The following is a 15717-nucleotide window of genomic DNA, read 5'->3' as shown; positions in this document are numbered from 1 at the left end:
AATAACCTGAAAGGAAAGAGCTTCAGTACTAAAGCTGTCACGGTCGTCGTAAAGAGTGGACCAAGGCGCAGTGGGTTGAGTGCTCATTTTTACATTTATTTTAAATAACCACGAACACTTCACAAAAACAAGAAAACGGACGACAACATAACAGTTTGCAGGCTAACCCTAGCAGTGCAAAACAACTTCCCACAAACCCCATACAAAACACACCCTTCTATATAGGACCTTCAATCAGAGGCAACGAGGAACAGCTGCCTCCAATTGAAGGCCAAAATAATTACCTAAACATAGAAATACAATAGACTAGACAGAACATAGAAATACACTAACATAGAACATAGACTAACAAATCCCGGAACACATAAACCAAACACCCCTCTACCTAAATACATAGCCCGAACCACATAAAACAAACACACCCTGCCACGTCCTGACCAAACTACAATAACAAATAACCCCTTTACTGGTCAGGACGTGACAAAAGCAGAGCTATACTGTATAATTATGTCTCTACAACCTACTTATCATAGCTGATTTGTGAGATATATACTTATGTTTCTACAACCTACGTATCATAGCTGATTTTTGCAAAAATTGAAGAACAGAAAAGGGATTTTGCTCACGATTAAAACCTAAAGGCCTATCAGGGTGTCAAAGTCACACTGCCTATACCTGTGTTTTACAGAGAAGTTGTGTATCAATGAATGACTCAATTTGCTCTATTTCTTGTTTCTGCATCTTTTACAATCACTACAACTGAGTTTAGTTTCAATTGTCTAAGTGACAGTCCTCTCTCTTAGGAATGAATGAGATGACGTCCCTCAGTTCGTCCAGGCTCTCCTGTAGCTGATCAGCTGTATGTCTGATCGTCTGGATGAACTTCATGGTCTCTGACTTGACCTCAGCCTTTGGTTCTTCACATTCAGGGTTCAGCTTAGTCGTAGAGTCTGTGTCCATCACGTGTAACTTACTGCTATCACTAGACTGTTTCTCAGCCTTCGCCTGTCGTATGTTGTGGATCTCTTTTGCGTCCATGGCGATGAAGAAGATATCAACTGCTACAAAGAAAGCAGAGAATATTCCTGTTGCCATCTCTGCAACACGCACTGCCCTTGCAGTTTGGGCTGCCACCTTGCCAATGGAGGCCACTTGGACCAATCGGACAAGCTCCGGGATGCTTCCTAGGCCCCTCCCAACCCTCGCCCCAGCACTTGCTAGCTTCTCTGCATTTAAACTGACTCTTTCTGTGGTAAAGGAGCCACTCATCCTGCAAGTCTCCAAACCCTCAGCGATGTTTTGTAGAGATGTCACCAAAGAGTTCATCTTCTCCTGGAACTCCTTGATGATGTTCGTGATGGCTTTGCGGTCGGTATACTGATTGACCATGTTGGTGATGTTGGATACTCCGGCTGTGGCTCCACCAGCGACAGCCACCCCAATTCCCACCCCTGTGACGATCAGGGAGGCGCCAAGAGTGAAGGGAGCCAGGATGAGGCCTACTATGGAAGTGATTCCTCCAGCTGCCCCAATAACACCTCCAGTCAGACTGCCTATGGTGGTGCCCTGGTGCACACTCTCCAAGCCGTCTGCCAGCGTTCTCAGATTGTTCAAATTTGTCTGGAGCTCCTCCACAGTTTTTTCATTCTATAAGAAAATTAATTTAGACAGATAGATGAATGGTGTGGACAGACAAACAGATCATTTGATTGAAGAATGGAATTTATGGATGGATGAATGAACAAACAAACAATTGTAACATATCATCATGTATTGCAAACCTTTTTTGTGAGGAAACTAATAATGAAGGGTTCTGCCAGGATTTCACCAGCTGAAGGTCTACCGGTCGGGTCTCGTTGGAAGATGTCACACAGTAGTTTATGGAGCTCAGGTGAGAAACTCTCTGGGAGAGATGGGTAAGGACCCCCCAGTATTTTGGGAATGAGCTTGATTGTGCTTGCTGCAGTGAACTGTTAAGAAAGAACTGTTACTATCACACTGCATGTTGCTTTAGCAAGAGGCAAATAAGGAGATGGAGGATTTACTTACTGCACTCTGAAGCATACACAACTCATACAGCACACATCCCAAGGACCAAATATCACTGCAAAGGAGGGAAAATGCATTTATATTTATTCTCCATGGTGATTTCACATTGGAGGCAAATGTTCATTATGGAAATATTATTTTTGCTTTGGCCAAACATATGACATCACAGGGTTGCAGGTCCCCTTTGATATATTTTTGTTTGTTTTTATTTGGAATGTACCTTTTGGTGTCATAAATTCCACCAGTCAGACTCTCTGGGCCTAAATAACCCATCATTCCATTGTCTGAAGATCCACATTGAGAAGCACTGGTAGGAGAGATACTCATCAGCAGACAATCATTTAACAGGATGTAACATCTATGTATTCAAATACATTTTCACCACTTTATTATTGTAAAAAAAAAAAAAAAGGTAACATACTTTTCATTGACTCTTCCGAAATCTCCCAAACAAAGTGTCCCAAATTTTGTGAGGAATATATTCTAGTGAAGAAAAATATATATATTTAGTTGAGTGAAAACAAAACAGCTAATTAACCATTTATATCACATCAAATAACAAATACAGTTAATTGTCCCACATAAAGGCTATATTCAGGATAACTCTAACCCTTGTCTTTTCAAAAAGATGATGAATATGTACAGAATAACCCTAAAAGCACCAACAGGGGTCAAAGAGTCATCATTTGGAAACCCTTGTTTTGATCCTTAAGAAATATTAGGACGTTGTCAAGTAACTAGTTTCCGACCACAAAACACAATTTACCATTATTTCTGTGTTAATATGGAAAAAATGATGTATATATTTTGTATACTAGTGGTGCGTGGGCGGCTAAGCAAAACATTTTGAAAGATATAGATATGGCGCCAACACAGATTTGGCCCCTGGGGTGCGTGGAAGCCACTAACTCAAAAATAACAAAAACATGTAAATACATATTTAGCCCCAATGGGCTCATCTGAAGTTAGTACCGTCGATGTGCCAACTTCTGTTTGTAGGGTCCGAACTGTTTGGGCTACAAACTAATGTGACCCCACTGTGAAAAGGGGAGATTCTCACAAACACGATGGTGCTCTCCGTTTTATGGGACTCGTCTAAAGGTAACGTGTACCAGTTAAAAAAATGTATGGAAGTATGGAGGTAATTTTCTACCTACCCCCCAAAAAGGGTTAAATATGTGTAAAAAAATATATTATATAAACATACAGTACCAGTCAAAAGTGTTGACACACCTACTCATTCAAGGGTTTTACTTAATTTTTACTATTTTCTAAATTCTATAATAATAGTGAAGACATCAAAACTATGAAATAACACACATGGAATCGTGTAGTAACCCAAAAATATTTTATATTTGAGATTCTTCAAAGTAGCCACCCTTGCCTTGATGACATTGGTGTTCAATGGTGGTTCTCAAACCTCCCCTCGGAGAGTAATTTAAATGTTGTAGTAAACCTGAACTAGCACACCTGTTTGCCATCTTTGGAGTAGATCATAAACATTGAACATATGGCGGTTGCTGAGGAGAGGGTTGAGAACCACCTAGCAGACCAGTGTGTACCTGTGGTCTCAGGTCTCTGTGAAGAAGGCCCAGTTCATGGACATGCTTCAGAGCCATGCAGATTTTGACAAACCAGTCCATCATCTGAGAAGTAAAGCAGTCCAGAATTTGTTTAGCCTAAAACAAAATAAATTTGATATGTCATAAATAGAAATGGCTTTGTTCCAGGCTGACTACATTGCAGAAGCCTGACAGATTTCACAACACCTTGATGGGTGAACATATCAGCTAATATATGATATATCAATCTGATGCCTGACTGCAGAGTTGATGACTTGGCATGCAACCATTGGTTGAGGCAATGTGACATCTGCAATGTATTCAGTCTGGAACACAACCAATATTTTATTCCATCAGAAACCTGCTCTTCTGAAAATGGGATCCCCTCTTTGATCTTCTGTGCGAGATTTCCGCCGTCACAATGGTCCGTCACTACATAGTAATTTGTATCATCTGTAATCATGCATAGTTTGTGTGAATATAGTGTTGTGGGACATAATGTTAAAGCATGCTAGCTCCTCTGTTTAAATGTTATGTTGATACTGTGGTATCTTGATACTGTGCAAAAAAACATATTGGGACGGTGTCTCAGACACAGATTAAGTTTAGTCCTGGACTAGAAAGCATTCTCAATGGAGTTGTAATCTTTATCTGGGAAATCACCCATAACATTGTCTCTCAAAACTGAAAAGGAAACACATTAGTTACCTTGGAAAGAGTTCTTGTGGCTTAAAACATGGGGGTGATTTATCTGCAGGAGAGTTTCAACCTCAGAGAAAATGCCTCCAGCACTGGCCTTTAAATCTGAGGGCTATTAAAGCAAAAACCACATTACTCAATCAAAACCAAACACTTTACTTTATAAAGGTTTGTAAATTAGGCATAGCTGTCTCCCTTCAAACTTTATTTAAACCCCTAGAGTCTATTGAAGCACTGATACGTCAATCTAAGTAACATAAAAAAAATCCACATAAAAATCTGTCACTTTAAACTAGAGATTTCCGCTTCTCAATCCTCCGCATCCAGAGGATAAACCACGCCGCCTCCTCCGTATTCTAAAAACAACGCTCCATTGGCTATTCTCTAGCCACAGCATCCGCCTTCCGTATCCGCATCCGCATCTGTGGTGGAAGGTGACCGAGCTACAACGGTGTTTGTCAGACCATGGGACATCCCGAAAATCTGTCTCGTCACGAAAACGACTGTTGCGTCAGAACGGATAAACCTGGATAAACCACGCCACCTCCTCCGTATTCTAAAAACAACGCTCCATTGGCTGTTCTCTAGCCACAGCATCCGCCTTCCGTATCCGCATCCGTCTTCCGTATCTGTGGTGGAAGGTGACCGAGCTACAACGGTGTTTGTCAGACCATGGGACATCCCGAAAATCTGTCTCGTCACGAAAACGACTGTTGCGTCAGAACGGATAAACCTGGATAAACCACGCCACCTCCTCCGTATTCTAAAAACAACGCTCCATTGGCTGTTCTCTAGCCACAGCATCCGCCTTCCGTATCCGCATCCGTCTTCCGTATCTGTGGTGGAAGGTGACCGAGCTACAGCGGTGTTTGTCAGACCATGGGACATCCCGAAAATCTGTCTAGTCACGAAAACGACGGTAGCGTCCGAACGGTTTGGCCTACAAACTATTATGACCACTCTATGGGAAGATGAGACTCTCACGAACACGATGGTTTCACATGAATGGAAGTATGGAGCTAGGGGTTAAATATATATATTTCCTGAACTTCTTATATCTCCTACATTCAGGACAGACACTTCAAAACTTTACTCCTTACGATTTATTTCTTTACTGTCTTTTTTGCCATTTGTGAATGTGTTATTCAATGCGTTTCTATCGGCTATAGTAGTAAAGGCCAAATTCAATATTTTATATTTATTTACATATATTTTTGATAATCTACATCAAATAGTTAAACTATCCATACAGAAGTATAACCATCTTAAACCATATATCAGCTTAAACCATATACCCCCTTTTAAGATTAAAAAAATAATTTAAAATTGCAACACAATTTACAGTAAAACAATACAATGAAATAAGTCAAATAAGTACAAAAAGAGACTGACATGTGGCAGCATATAGTATAATTTATGAAATATGATTAACACAACAAAAGCAGACTCATGCCAAATTCCTTATAAATGATCTATAGTCACATAAATAACACACCTTATTGGAAATCGTTACTCTCAAAGAAAACAAAATGGTGTCCACTTACCTCATTCAGTTTGATCTCTTTAATGACAAACTGGTCCCCATCTTTGTCAGTAGCTATGACACCATTCTCTACCTTCCTCAGGATAGTGTATCCTTTCTTCTCAAGGACACTCTGTGTATTCCCCATCTTTAGAATTCTCTAGAATACAGTATGGTGTCATTGGTAAATAACTCAAATGTCAAAAATGTATGTACAGTACAATATTTGGAATTATGTTAAAATGCATTGTTTTGAAATGCAGCCTACAATAAATTGTTCATGAAATGCAGAGGGGTATACTACAAAGTAGGACCAATTAACTTTCATGAACAACCAGAAATAAGTATAGATTTTCTGGTTTATTAAGGAACCTAAACTTCTGTGTTTTTAGTTGTTGAGTCAACTAGACCATGCCAATTTCAAACTTTGCTGAGGGGTATTTCACTCAACTCTGCTGATGAGTATTTGCCTCCTTAAAGGAATAAAGCATTGTTTTTTTAATTTATCATAGGACCGGTCTCGTACAAACAGTTGACTCAAGTTTGCCAAAAAGCATCTGGGAGCACCTGGATGATCAAGACTCTTGGAAGAATGTTCTATGGACAGATGAGTCAAACGTGCAACTTTTTGGACGACATGTGTCCCATTATGCCTAGTGAAAACCAAACACTGCATTCCACAGTAAGAACCTCATACCAACAGTCAAGCATGGTGGTAGTAATGTGATATTTTGATGATGCTTTGCTGCCTCAGGACCTGGAATATTTGCTCAGAAATATAATCAAATATGGTGGATAAACAAGTTACTCAGGCCGTTTACCATTGAAAGAAATGGTCAAGGTTCCTGTCTTTGTAAGTGGGCGTTTCTTTTCTAACGTGAGCATGCTTTTCACGCGAGAGCTAACGGTTCCTCCAAAACCTCTAGCATGCTCATGCAAGAGAGGGAACAGTTGGTTCTGGTCTACTTAGTGGGGTGAGCAGGGAGGGGACACAAAGAGGAAATAAGTAGACCAGAGTGGCCCTGCCCGATCAGAAGAAATTAGGGAGCCGAGTGTTTTGCCTTCTCTTCTGTCTGGTATAATGCGTTGGCTGATCCCTCCTGCTGACCTGGAAGGAATGCTGTGATTCATCCTGTAAGCGGCAGGTAGCCTAGACGTTAAGAGCATTGGACCAGTAACCAAAAAGGTTGTTAGTTTGACTCCCTTAGATGACTAGGTGAAAAATCTGTCCCTGAGCAAGGAACTAAACCATTATTGCTCCTGTAGAGGGTCTGCTAAATATCTAAAAATGTTAACCCAACAGGAGGCTGGTGAGGGGAGGATGGCTCATAATAATGGCTGGAGTGAGTTGACACATGGAAATCATGTGTTCAATACCACTATGTTTCAGGGCGTTAATATGAGCACTTCCTCCCCAATTAAGGCAGCCACCAGCTGCCTATGTCTGAAGTCCAACCCAGTTGACTACTTTGAAATGGTGGAAACCATAATTGGCACTGGCCGTGATAAAACAGGCTTTGTGCTTTTACAAGCATTCTAGATGGTTCTATACACAGATACATACATGATACCTTTCCCTTTGAACAGAGTGCATAGTAGTGTTGGATTTAGTAATAGAGTACTGAGATAGAAGTGACAGTTTAAGATTCTCAATTTGTATCTAAATATGTGTGAGGTACAGGTATACATTTCTTTATATGAGCAGTTCATGGACAAGGTACAAATGCCAAGTCATGGTACCTATATTAGCATGTTTAACGCATTATGTCCAAGTCATCTATAGTGACATTGTTGAGCACAATCAATTTGAGATATTTTGTAATGATTTGGATATGTGCGAAAAAAATTCAAATTTGAAAAAAAAGCTGACTTGCATGGGATTTGCCCCACAAATGCTAAAACGTTAGCATTTGAAAACCATACTAGGGAAAATAAAACAAATCATGGATTGCTGTCATACCTCTCCATGGACTACTTACAGAATAAGGATACTAATGTGTTATTTTGTAAATCGTGTGAATTATCAATTTAACCTTGGAGTTCTTTCTTGGACAAGAAACACTGGTCCACATTGATACAACAACAACTATATCTTGAGGAACACAGACATACAGTTGAAGTCGGAAGTTTACATACACCTTAGCCAAACACATTTAAACTCAGTTTTTCATAATTCCTGACATTTAACCCTGGTAAAAAATCCCTGTTTTAGGTCAGCTGGAATCACCACTTTATTTAAAAAATGTGAAATGTCAGAATAATAGTAGAGAGAATGATTTATTTCTGCTTTTATTTCTTTCGTTACATTCCCAGTGGGTCAGAAGTTTACATACACCGAGTTAGTATTTGGTAGAATTGCCTTTAAAATTGTTTAACTTGGTTCAAACGTTTCAGGTAGCCTTCCATAAGCTTCCCACAATACGTTTGGTGAATTCTGGCCCATTCCTACTGACAGAGCTGGTGTAACTGAGTCAGGTTTGTAGGCCTCCTTGCTCGCACACGCTTCTTGAGTTCTGCCCACAAATGTTCTATAGGATTGAGGTCAGGGCTTTGTGATGGCCACTCCAATACCTTCACTTTGTTGTCCTTAAGCCATTTTGCCACAACTTTGGAAGTATGCTTGCTGCGTGGTCCCATGATATTTATACTTGCGTACTATTGTTTGTACAGATGAACGTGGTACCGTCGGTCTACAATTTTTTTTCTGAGGTCTTGGCTGATTTCTTTTGGATTTTCCCATGATGTCAAGCAAAGAGGCACTGAGTTTGAAGGTAGGCCTTGAAATACATGCACAGGTACACCTCCAATTGACTCAAATTATGTCAATTAGCCTATCAGAAGCTTCTAAAGCCATGACATAATTTTCTGGAATTTCCCAAGCTGTTTAAAGGGACAGTCAACTTAGTGTATGTAAACTTCTGACCCACTGGAATTGTGATACAGTGAATTATAAGTGAAACAATCTGTCTGTAAACAATTGTTGGAAAAATTACTTGTGTCATGCACAAAGTAGATGTCCTAACTGACTTGCCAAAACTATAGTTTGTTAACAAGAAATTTGTGGAATGGTTGAAAAATGAGTTTTAATCACTCCAATCTAAGTGTATGTAAACTTCCGACTTTAACTGTATTTAGTTCATCACTTTATATGGGTTTCGTACACAGTAGTAACATTATGCAATTTTGCCAGTATCTTTACCAAAACTCCCAGGTTGGAAAATAAATATCCTGTAATATGTTGCAAGTGTTCTGTATTATATATCATCATTTATGTCATTAAATTAGTGTTTTCTTATGCTATTTTCTATGCAGTTGTTTAATGATGTAAATTCATTGTTTTTTCAGTTTTTCTATGAGCAAGAATCAATATAATGTCAAAGTCAAAAGGTTTGTAAGAAATCTTTGAACTCCCAAAAAATTATGTGTATCATTCTGTGAGCTGAACTGGAGATAAAACAAGAGGTAGGATCTCTTTCTTATCATCGTCACTTCGACAAGGGGCAAAGAAAGGAAAAACATTCTCTCTGAAGGTACAGACGACGAACGAGTACATGTGAGGCTTGGCCTTGACGTTGTAAAACGAGACCTGCCCGCCTTCATAATTCACAAACACCCCAACCTTCGTGGGCAAGCCGTCAACACGAGTGAGAGAAAAGGCTGTGTCAGTGCAGGCCTGAATATCTTTGGCTTCGATGAGACCTTGGGTGGGGTTCGCCGCGATGAACTCCTTCCTGTTCACAGACCACTGTGCAACTCCTAAGAATCAGTTAGATTTGCCCTGCACGCCCACCTAAAATATATACTATGTCTATGTTAATAAAATGGCTGCCAAATTCCGGTACCTCCAAAATCATCCAGTTTTCCCAGAAGTCCCGAGTTGGAGGAGCCCTTTTTACATCAGCCAATGTCACAAAGTGCTACAGTATACAGAAACCCAGCCTAAAACCCCAAACAGCAACCAATGCAGATGTAGAAGCACGGTGGCTCGGAAAAACTCCCTCGAAAGGTAGGAACCTAGGAAGAAACCTAGAGAGGAACCAGGCTCTGAGGGGTGGCCAGTCCTCTTCTGGCTGTGCTGTGTGGAGATTATAACAGAACATGGACAAGATGTTGCAACATTCATAGATGACCGGCAGGGTCAAATAATAATAATATTCACAGTGGTTGTAGAGGGGTGCAACAGGTCAGCACCTCAGGAGTAAATGTCAATTGGCTTTTCATAGCCGAGCATGATCATTATGTGTTATGTGATACTGCTTGTCTTTTTTCACTTTTCTATATTGTGTGACATGGAGCTTGTGATGCAAAACCACAACAACTAAGTAAAATGTAATGTTTTCTTATCTCACCTTTCAGTAGTGTTTTCCAGAGCTGAACCAAATCAAATCAAATTGTATTTGTCACATACACATGGTTAGCAGATGTTAATGCGAGTGTATTTTAATGCTTGTGCTTCTAGTTCCGGCAATGCAGTAATATCTAACAAGTAATCTAACAATTTCACAACAACTACCTTATACACACAAGTGAAAAGGAATGAATAAGAATATGTAAATAAAAATATATATGGATGAGCGATGGACGAACGGCATAGGCAAGATGTAGAAGATGGTATAGAGTACAGTACAGTGAGGGAAAAGTATTTGATCCCCTGCTGATTTTGTACATTTGCCCACTTACAAAGAAATGTTCAGTCTATAATTTTAATGGTAGGTTTATTTGAACAGTGAGAGACAGAATAACAACAAAAGAATCGAGAAAAACGCATGTCAAAAATGTTATAAATTGATTTGCGTTTTAATGAGGGGAATAATTATTTGACCCCTCTGCAAAACATGACTTAGTACTTGGTGGCAAAACCCTTGTTGGCAATCATAGAGGTCAGATGTTTCTTGTAGTTGGCCACCAGGTTTGTACACGTCTCAGGAGGGATTTTGTCCCACTCCTCTTTGCAGAGCTTCTCCAAGTCATCAAGCTTTCGAGGCTGACGTTTGGCAAGTCGAACCTTCAGCTCCCTCCACATATTTTCTATGGGATTAAGGTCTGGAAACTGGCTAGGCCACTCCAGGACCTTAATGTGCTTCTTCTTGAGCCACTCCTTTGTTGCCTTGGCCGTGTGTTTTGGGTCATTGTCATGCTGGAATACCCATCCACGACCCATTTTCAATGCCCTGGCTAGGGGAAGGAGGTTCTCACCCAAGATTTGATGGTACATGGCCCCGTCCATCTTCCCTTTGATGCGGTGAAGTTGTCCTGTCCCCTTAGCAGAAAAACACCCCCAAAGCATAATGTTTCCACCTCCATGTTTGACGGTGGGTATGGTGTTCTTGGGGTCATAGGCAGCATTCCTCCTCCTCCAAACACGGCGAGTTGAGTTAATGCCAAAGAGCTCAATTTTGGTCTCATCTGACCACAACACTTTCACCAGTTGTCCTCTGAATCATTCAGATGTTCATTGGCAAACTTCAGACGGGCATGTATATGTGCTTTCTTGAGCAGGGGGACCTTGCGGGCGCTGCAGGATTTCAGTCCTTCACGGCGTTGTGTGTTACCAGCTGCCTTGAGATCATTGACAAGATCCTCCCATGTAGTTCTGGGCTGATTCCACACCGTTCTCATGATCATTGCAACTCCACGAGGTGAGATCTTGCATGGAGCCCCAGGCCGAGGGAAATTGACAGTTCTTTTGTGTTTCTTCCATTTGCGAATAATCGCACCAACTGTTGTCACCTTTTCACCAAGCTGCTTGGCGATAGTCTTGTAGACCTGACATCCTTGGAGAGCTCTTTGGTCTTGGCCATGGTGGAGAGTTTGGAATCTGATTGATTGCTTCTGTGGACAGGTGTCTTTTATGCAGGTAATAAACTGAGATTAGGAGCACTCCCTTTAAGAGTGTGCTCCTAATCTCAGCTCGTTACCTGTATAAAAGACACCTGGGAGCCAGAAATCTTTCTGATTGAGAGGGGGTCAAATACTTATTTCCCTCATTAAAATGCAAATCAATTTATAACATTTTTGACATGCGTTTTTTCTGGATTTTTTTGTTGTTATTCTGTCTCTCACTGTTCAAATAAACCTACCATTAAAATTATAGACTGATCATTTCTTTGTCAGTGGGCAAACGTACAAAATCAGCAGGAGATAAAATACTTTTTTCCCTCACTGTATTTACATATGAGATGAGTAGTGTAGGGTATGTAAACATTATATAAAGTGGCATAGTTTAAAGTGACTAGTGATACATTTATTACATCCCATTTTTAATTATTAAAGTGGCTAGAGATTGAGTCAGTATGTTGGCAGCAGCCACTCAATGTTAGTGATGGCTGTTTAACAGTCTGATGGCCTTGAGATAGAAGCTGTTTTTCAGTCTCTCAGTCCCAGCTTTGATGCACCTGTACTGCACCTGCAGTGGCTCGGGTGGTTGTTGTCCTTGATGATCTTTTTGACCTTCCTGTGACATTTGGTGGTGTAGGTGTCCTGGAGGGCAGGTAGTTTGCCCCTGGTGATGCGTTGTGCAGAACACACTACCCTCTGGAGAGCGTTACAGTTGTGGGCGGAGCAGTTGCCGTACCAGGCGGTGATACAGCCCGACAGGATGCTCTCAATTGTGCATCTGTAAAAGTTTGAGTGTTTTTGGTGACAAGCCAAATTTCGTCAGCCTTCTGAGGTTGAAGAGGTGCTGCTGCGCCTTCTTCACCACGCTGTCTGTGTGGGTGGACCATTTCAGTTTGTCCGTGATGTGTACGCCGAGGAACTTAAAACTTTCCACCTTCTCCACTACTGTCCCATCGATGTGGATAGGGGGGTGCTCCCTCTGCTGTTTCCTGAAGTCCACGATCATCTCCTTTGTTTTGTTGACGTTGAGATGATCGTCGTTAGCCAGGACACAGACATTACATTTACGTCATTTAGCAGATGCTCTTATCCAGAGCGACTTACAAATTGGTGCATTCACCTTATGATATCCAGTGGAACAACCACTGTACAATAGTACATCTATATCTTTTTTTTGGGGGGGGGGGGGGGGGGTAGAAGGATTACTTTATCCTATCCCAGGTATTCCTTAAAGAGGTGGGGTTTCAGGTGTCTCCGGAAGGTGGTGATTGACTCCGCTGTCCTGGCGTCGTGAGGGAGCTTGTTCCACCATTGGGGTGCCAGAGCAGCGAGCAGTTTTGACTGGGCTGAGCGGTAACTGTGCTTCCGCAGAGGTAGGGGGGCGAGCAGGCCAGAGGTGGATGAACGCAGTGCCCTTCTTTGGGTGTAGGGACTGATCAGAGCCTGAAAGTACGGAGGTGCCGTTCCCCTCACAGCTCCGTAGGCAAGCACCATGGTCTTGTAGCAGACATCTTGAGTGAATCTTTCTGGGTTTTGTCAACTTAGTTTTTTTGGTGATTTACGGACTTCTTTCCTATCTGGAGAGACGATGAGCCAAGGACCTGCTTATAGAGTGATATTAGCGCTAACAGAAACTGAATTTGTATTCAGAAATTTAATTGCAATTCTCTAGTTTTTAAATTTGTATTGCACAAATTGAATACATATATTCGGTTTGTATTTAATTCCATGCCTGCAGTTCTGGGATTTAGGGTCACATCCACTGAAACAGTAGAACAAAACCATATATTTAGATTCTTATTCCATAATCTATTTAGTCAAGATTTAGAAAAGTCAATGATTCACACCCACCTGCACATTGTTGCATCTGTTTCAGCTCTGAGGAAGAAAACATTGATTCTTATCCAATTTCAAAAATAGAATTTAAAGACTGCCAACCCACACATTAAAATACTTGTTAAGACTTTAAAATAGTTTTTCATAAATAAGCCTTTAGAAATGATAATAAATGTTACAAATGCTTACCTTCAGCTGATAACTCTCTCACTTCCTTCATGAGATAATCCTATATCGCATATATTCCCTTTTCCACCAAGCCCAGATACAGGTCTTTGTCTACAAGGATGTTGGTCCAGCTCTTGCCTTATGGAAGAGTACAGACTTCCCTGCATGTCTGTGAAAGAAAAATTAAATAATATTACTATGCTTATGGAAAATTCTTTTTTTTCATGAGATGCTTGATGTGTACAATACAAATTGTAACATATTTTCACAGACTCACAAACAACTTCTAAGACCGGTGGGAAATACATATCCAAATGATGCTTAGAACAAAGTGGCTTATGGTTTTGTACCTTATCAGGTAGACGTGGTCCTCGGTGTGTGACAGCTGCTCCAGAGCACCGCTTCTCTTCTTTAGATCACTGATTTCCTCCTCCAGCTCCTTGACGAGCCCTTCAGTCTATGGCTCTGCTGCTTTCTGCTTCTCCTCAATAACCTCATAGAGCTCGGTAAGGATCTTGGAAATTGACTTTATTAAAGCACTGGATATCTGGGTACTGTCCATGAACTTTTTATTAGCACTCGTCTGGTAAGAAAAATATAACAAAAAGAACAGATCAAAAATAAGTTAAAGAACAAATAGATTAATAGACTTTGATTATATAGGGGCAAGAAATGACACCTCATGAATAATGTATCAGCAAGATAAGAGTATCTTAAAGTGGAGCCCACATAGATGGGAACAATGAAAGTCAGGATGCTTACATGAGAACTCACTCTGCTGAGCTCCACTGATTGTTTGATCTCCTTCACCTTCTTCTCTCCAAGAGCATCTGCTGAACATTTGCCTCAGTGTGCTTGACCTGGGGAAACAACCGTAAACAAAATTGTTACATAATCAATGTTTGACGAATTCCCAGGTTTCCAGATATCCTCCCAAATTCCCAGATTTTCAAGAAATCCCGATTAGATGACTCCTGGAATCAGGAGTAAATCCGGGAATCCTGCAACTTGAATATCCGGGTAACCTGGGAATTTTAGGTTAAAGTTACTGGAATTTTCCAACTGTATTCATGCCCTTATTTGCTCATTCATTTTCTTCTACTATGTACAGTTTTTTTGATTTTATAAAAGTGCTGAAGGATCTTGTGGGAAAAAAAAACATACCATCTTCACTTCCAACTCCTTTTCCACAGTTAAAATGAAGTTATTTTTGTGGTCCGCCTCAGCACAGATCTGACACAGACACGTCTGGTCGTTCTGACAGAACATGTCCCGGAGCCTCTTATGCTTCTTACACATCCTGTCCTCCAGGTTCTTAAAGGGGTCCACTAGCGTGTGTCTCTTCAGGGTCGCCACTCTATGGTGAGGCTCCAGGTGAATCTCACAGAAAGAGGTGAGACACACCAGGCAGGACTTCAGGGCCTTGAGCTTCCTCCCAGAGCAGACGTCACAGGCCACATCGCCAGGACCAGCGAAGACGGGGCGCTTCATATCCTTAACACTCAACGACTTAAAATGATCAACTTCTTCTCTGTATGACGTGTTGACCCAGAGCTCAGGTCTTTTGAAGAACTCCTCTTTACACATAGGGTACATCACTGGAATTCCAGTAAATTCCGATACAATTCTTACAGAAGTTGCGGCAACAGGGAGTGGTGACTGGGTCCATGAATAAATCTAGACATATAGAGCAATTGAACTCTCTCTCAAGCAGACTACTTCTAGAGGAAGCCATATCTGCAAATAGAATAGTGTGTTGGTCAATGCCATGTGAATCTTGACCCAAAACCCATATACCCAATAGCTCTTGCAAGGTAATCAAAGCCCAGCAAACATTTGAAGTCAATACATTTGGTAAGAAAATGATTCAATACCCTAGGATTTTTAGCCTGTTCCCAGATCAGTTTGTGCTCTTGCCAACTTCATTTCTGTCATTGTCAAGCCAAACATGACAATGAGTGACAGGAGGAGTTAGCATGATCGCACAAACAGACTGCCACTTTGGCATGAGGATTTTGTGACCATATCAGATGGTCTCTTCCT

General features: G+C 40.9%; 1 protein-coding gene and 1 pseudogene across 2 annotated transcripts; both read right to left on the bottom strand.

The window, feature by feature from the left end:
• Positions 1-75: 75 nt before the first annotated feature.
• On the bottom strand, positions 76-14559 carry LOC106577984 (uncharacterized). 2 transcript variants are annotated; one of them, XM_014156487.3, is made up of 13 exons: positions 14437-14559; positions 14025-14257; positions 13696-13843; positions 13522-13548; positions 5855-5992; positions 4320-4422; positions 3973-4064; positions 3612-3695; positions 2471-2532; positions 2270-2356; positions 2050-2104; positions 1782-1970; positions 76-1647 (listed from the first exon to the last, which is right to left on the bottom strand). In XM_014156487.3, exons 5-13 carry the CDS (start codon positions 5978-5980, stop codon positions 772-774), a joined length of 1674 nt encoding a protein of 557 aa, XP_014011962.3. In that variant the 5' UTR covers positions 5981-5992; positions 13522-13548; positions 13696-13843; positions 14025-14257; positions 14437-14559; the 3' UTR covers positions 76-771. The 2 variants fall into 2 exon arrangements, with proteins under 2 accessions (XP_014011962.3, XP_082821362.1); XM_082965236.1 differs by lacking the exons at positions 13522-13548; positions 13696-13843; positions 14025-14257; positions 14437-14559 and having other exon boundaries at positions 5855-10487.
• On the bottom strand, positions 14132-15504 carry LOC145861701 (E3 ubiquitin/ISG15 ligase TRIM25-like; annotated as a pseudogene).
• Between the last annotated feature and the right edge of the window lie 213 nt (positions 15505-15717).

Source organism: Salmo salar, chromosome 18, assembly GCF_965601325.2.
Source record: "Salmo salar chromosome 18, fSalSal1, whole genome shotgun sequence".
NCBI lineage: Eukaryota > Metazoa > Chordata > Actinopteri > Salmoniformes > Salmonidae > Salmo > Salmo salar.
Note: the sequence above shows the minus strand (reverse complement) of the source record. Positions and strands in the feature narration are given on the sequence as shown.